This window comes from Ambystoma mexicanum, chromosome 12 (assembly GCF_040938575.1).
Source record: "Ambystoma mexicanum isolate Mex_15411 chromosome 12, UKY_AmexF1_1, whole genome shotgun sequence".
In the NCBI taxonomy this organism is placed as follows: domain Eukaryota; kingdom Metazoa; phylum Chordata; class Amphibia; order Caudata; family Ambystomatidae; genus Ambystoma; species Ambystoma mexicanum.
Genome location: NC_090936.1, coordinates 1239261561 through 1239266222, shown reverse-complemented (window position 1 = coordinate 1239266222; position 4662 = coordinate 1239261561). Strand labels below are relative to the sequence as shown.

General features: G+C 55.1%; 1 protein-coding gene across 1 annotated transcript; it reads right to left on the bottom strand.

The window, feature by feature from the left end:
- Positions 1-2856: 2856 nt before the first annotated feature.
- LOC138514762 (ribosome-binding protein 1-like) lies at positions 2857-4416 on the bottom strand. The gene is made up of 2 exons (XM_069630142.1): positions 4187-4416; positions 2857-4048 (listed from the first exon to the last, which is right to left on the bottom strand). The coding sequence occupies exons 1-2, from the start codon at positions 4414-4416 to the stop codon at positions 2857-2859; spliced, it is 1422 nt and encodes a 473-aa protein (XP_069486243.1).
- Between the last annotated feature and the right edge of the window lie 246 nt (positions 4417-4662).

Genomic DNA, 4662 nt, shown 5'->3' with positions numbered 1-4662 from the left:
TCGGGTCCCAGACCCCTTTGGTTTCTTGCTCTCGGGTCCCAGACCCCTTTGGTTTCTTGTGCTCGGGTCCAAGACTCCTTTGGTTTCTTGCTCTCGGATCCCAGACCCCTTTGGTTTCTTGCTCTTGGGTCCCAGACCCCTTTGGTTTCTTGCTTTCGGGTCCCAGACCCCTTTTGTTTATTGGCCTCAGTCCCACACCCCTTTGGTTTCTTACTCTCGGGTCCCATACCCCTTTGGTTTCTTGCTCTCGGGTCCCAGACCCCTTTGATTTCTTGCCCTCGGGTCCCATACCCCTTTGGTTTCTTGCTTTCGGGTCTCAGTCCCCTTTGGTTTCTTGGCCTCGGGTCCCATGCCCCTTTGGTTTCTGGCCCTCGGGTCCGAGACCCCTTTGGTTTTTTGCTTTCGGGTCCCAGACCCCTTTGATTTCCGGGTCTCTGGTCCCAGACCCCTTTGTTTTCTTGCTCCTGGGCACCAGACCCCTTTGGTGTCTTGCTATCGGGTCCCAGACGGCTTTGGTTTCTTACTCTTGGGTCCCAGACCGATCCCAGACCCCTTTGGTTTATTGCTCTCGGGTCCCAGACCCCTTTGTTTTCTTGCTCTCGGGTCCCACACCCCTTTGGTTTCTTGCTTTTGGGCCCCAGACCCCTTTGGTTTCTTGCTCTCGGGTCCCAGACCCCTTTGATATCTTGCCCTCGGGTCCCAGACTCCTTTGTTTTTTTTACCTCGGGTCCCAGACCCCTTTGGCTTCTTGACCTCGGGTCCCAGGCCCCTTTGGTTTCTTGCTTTCGGGCCCCACACCCCTTTGGTTTCTTGCTCTCGGATCAGAGACCCCTTTGATTTCTTGCACTCGGGTCCCAGACCCGTTTGGTTTCTTGCTTTCGGGTCCCAGACCTCTTTGGTTTCTTGCCCTTGGGTCCCAGACCCCTTTGGCTTCTTGACCTCGGGTCCCATACCCCTTTGGTTTCTTGCTCTCGGGTCCCAGACCCCTTTGATTTCTTGCTCTCGGGTCCCAGACCACTTTGGTTTCTTGCTTTCGGGTCCCGGACCCCTTTGCTTTCTTGCTCTCGGGTCCCCGACCCCATTGGTTTCTTGCTCTCGGGTCCTAGACCCCATTGGTTTCTTGCACTCGGGTCCCAGACCCCTTTGGCTTCTTGACCTTGTGTCCCAGACCCCATTGGTTTCTTGCTCTCAGGTCCCAGACCCCTTTGGTTTCTTGCGCTCGGTTCCCAGACCCCTTTGGTTTCTTGCTCTCGGGTCCCAGACCCCTTTGGTTTCTTGCTTTCGGGTTCCAGACCCCTTTGGTTTCTTGACCTCGGGTCACAGAACCCTTTGGCTTCTTGCTCTCGGGTCCCAGGCTCCTTTGGTTTCTTGTTTTCGGGTCCCAGACCCCTTTGGTTTCTTGACCTCGGGTCCCAGACCCCTTTGACTTCTTGACCTCGGGTCCCAGACCAATTTGGTTCTTGCTCTCGGGTCCAAGACCCCTTTGGTTTCTTGCTCTCGGGTCCCAGACCCCTTTGGTTTTTGCTCTCCGGTCCCAGACCCCTTTGGCTTCTTGCGCTCGGGTCACCGACCCCTTTGGTTTCTTGACCTTGGGTCCCAGACCCCATTGGTTTCTTGCTCTCGGGTCCCAGACCTCTTTGGTTTCTTGCGCTTGGGTCCAGACCCCTTTGGTTTCTTGCTCTCGGGTGCAAGACTTCTTTGGTTTCTTGTTCTTGGGTCCCAGACCCCTTTGGCTTCTTGCTTTCGGGTCCCAGACCCTTTGGTTTCTTGACCTCTGGTCCCAAACCCCTTTGGCTTCTTGCTCTCGGGTCCCAGACCCCTTTGGTTTCTTGCTCTCGGTTCCCAGACCCGTTTGGCTTCTTGACCTCAGGTCCCAGACCCCTTGGGCTTCTTGACCTTGGGTTCCAGACCCCTTTGGTTTCTTGCTTTCAGGTCCCAGATCCCTTTGTCCTCTTGCTCTCGGGTCCCAGACCCGTTTGGTTTCTTGACCTCAGGTCCCAGACCCCTTGAGCTTCTTGCTCTTGGATCCCAGACCCCTTTGGCTTCTTGCTCTCGGGCCCCAGACCCCTTTGGTTTCTTGACCTCGGGTCCCAGACCCCTTTGGTTTCTTGACCAAGGGTCCCAGACCCCATTGGTTTCTTGCTCTCGGGTCCCAGACCCCTTTGGTTTCTTGACCTCGGGTCCCAGACCTCTTTGCTTTCTTGCTTTCGGGTCCCAGACCCCTTTGGATTCTTGCTCTTGGGTCCCAGACGCCTTTGGTTTCTTGCTTTCGGGTCCCAGACCCCTCTAGTTTCTTGCTCTCGGGTCCGAGACCCCTTTGGTTTCTTGCTCTCGGGTTCAAAACCCCTTTGGTTTCTTGACCTCGGGTCTCAGACCCCTTTGGTTTCTTGCTCTTGGGTCGGAGACCCCTTTGGCTTCTTGCTCTTGGGTCCCAGACCCCTTTGGTTTCTTGCTTTCGGGTCCCAGATCCCTTTGGTTTCTTGCTCTCGGGTCCCAGACCCCTTTGGTTTCTTGATCTCGGGCCCCAGACCCCTTTGGTTTCTTGACCTTATGTCCTAGACCCCTTTGGTTTCTTGCTCTCGGGTCCGAGACCCTTTGGTTTCTTGACCTCGGGTCCCAGACCCGTTTGGCTTCTTGACCTTGGGTCCCAAACCCCTTTGGTTTCTTCTTTTCGGGTCCCAGACCCCTTTGGCTTCTTGCTCTTGGGTCCCAGACCCCTTTGGTTTCTTGACCTTGGGTCCCAGTCCCCTTTCGTTTCTTGCTTTCGGGTCCCAGACCCATTTGGTTTTTTGCTTTCGGGTCCCGGACCCCTTTGGTTTCTTGCTCTCGGGTCCCAGACCCCTTTGGTTTCTTGATCTAGGGCCCCAGACCCCTTTGGTTTCTTGACCTCGGGTCCCAGACCCCTTTGGTTTCTAGCTCTCGGGTTCCAGACCACTTTGGTTTCTTGCTCTCGGGTCCCAGACCCCTTTGGTTTCTTGCTCTCGGGTCCCACACCCCTTTGGTTTCTTGCTTTTGGGCCCCAGACCCTTTTGGTTTCTTGCTCTCGGGTACCAGACCCCTTTGATATCTTACCCTCGGGTCCCAGACCCCTTTGTTTTTTTTACCTCGGGTCCCAGACCCCTTTGGCTTCTTGACCTCGGGTCCAAGGCCCCTTTGGTTTCTTGCTTTCGGGCCCCAGACCTCTTTGGTTTCTTGCTCTTGGATCCCAGACCCCTTTGATTTCTTGCACTCGGGTCCCAGACCCGTTTGGTTTCTTGCTTTTGGGTCCCAGACCTCTTTGGTTTCTTGCCCTCGGGTCCCAGACCCCTTTGGCTTCTTGACCTCGGGTCCCATACCCCTTTGGTTTCTTGCTCTCGGGTCCCAGACCCCTTTGATTTCTTGCTCTCGGGTCCCAGACCCCTTTGGTTTCTTGCTTTCGGGTCCCGGACCCCTTTGCTTTCTTGCTCTCAGGTCCCTGACCCCATTGGTTTCTTGCTCTCGGGTCCCAGACCCCTTTGGCTTCTTGCTTTCTTGTCCCAGACCCCTTTGGTTTCTTGCTCTCTGGTCCCAGATCCCTTCGGTTTCTTGCTCTCGGGTCCCAAACCCTTTGGTTTCTTGCTCTGGGGTCCCAGACCCCTTTGGTTTCTTACTCTCGGGTCCCAGACCCCTTTGGCTTCTTGCTTTCTTGCCCCATATCCCTTTGGTTTCTTGCTCTCGGGTCCCAGACCCCTTTGGTTTCTTGACCTCGGGTCCCAGACCCCTTTGGTTTCTTGCTCTCGGGTCCCAGACCCCTTTGGTTTCTTGTTCTCGGGTCCCAGTTCCCTTTGGTTTCTTGCTTTCTTGTCCCAGATCCCTTTGGTTTCTTGCTCTCGGGTCCCAGATCCCTTTGGTTTCTTGCTCTCGGGTCCCAAACCCTTTGGTTTCTTGCTCTGGGGTCCCAGACCCCTTTGGTTTCTTACTCTCGGGTCCCAGACCCCTTTGGCTTCTTGCTTTCTTGTCCCATATCCCTTTGGTTTCTTGCTCTCGGGTTCCAGACCCCTTCAGTTTCTTGCTCTCGGGTGCCAGACCCCTTTGGTTTCTTGCTTTCTGGTTCCAGACCCCTTTGGTTTCTTGCTTTCGGGTTCCAGACCCCTTGGGTTTCTTGACCTCGGGTCACAGACCCCTTTGGTTTCTTGCTCTCGGGTCCCAGACCCCTTTGGTTTCTTACTCTCGGGTCCCAGACCCCTTTGGCTTCTTGCTTTCTTGTCCATTATCCCTTTGGTTTCTTGATCTTGGGTCCCAGACCCCTTTGGTTTCTTGCTCTCGGGTTCCAGGCCCCTTTAGTTTCTTGCTCTCGGGTGCCAGACCCCTTTGGTTTCTTGCTTTCTGGTCCCAGACCTCTTTGGTTTCTTGCTCTCGGGTCCCAGACCCCTTTGGCTTCTTGCTTTCTTGTCCCATATCCCTTTGGTTTCTTGCTCTCGGGTCCCAGACCCCTTTGGTTTCTTGACCTCGGGTCCCAGACCCCTTTGGTTTCTTGCTCTCGGGTCCCAGACCCCTTTGGTTTCTTGCTCTCGGGTTCCAGACCCCTTTAGTTTCTTGCTCTCGGGTGCCAGACCCCTTTGGTTTCTTGCTTTCTGGTCTGAGACCCCTTTGGTTTCTTGCTTTCGGGTTCCAGACCCCTTTGGTTTCTTGACCTCGGGTCAC

Bases quoted from the DNA above. Each gene is read 5' to 3' on its own strand.
- LOC138514762 (XM_069630142.1), bottom strand. From the start codon at position 4,416: ATGGGACAAGAAAGCAAGAAGCCAAAGGGGTCTGGGACCCGAGAGCAA. The intron at 4,049-4,186 runs GTAAGAAACCAA...AAGAAACCAAAG, and splicing joins AAGGGGTCTGGGACCCGAGA to GGGTCTGGCACCCGAGAGCA.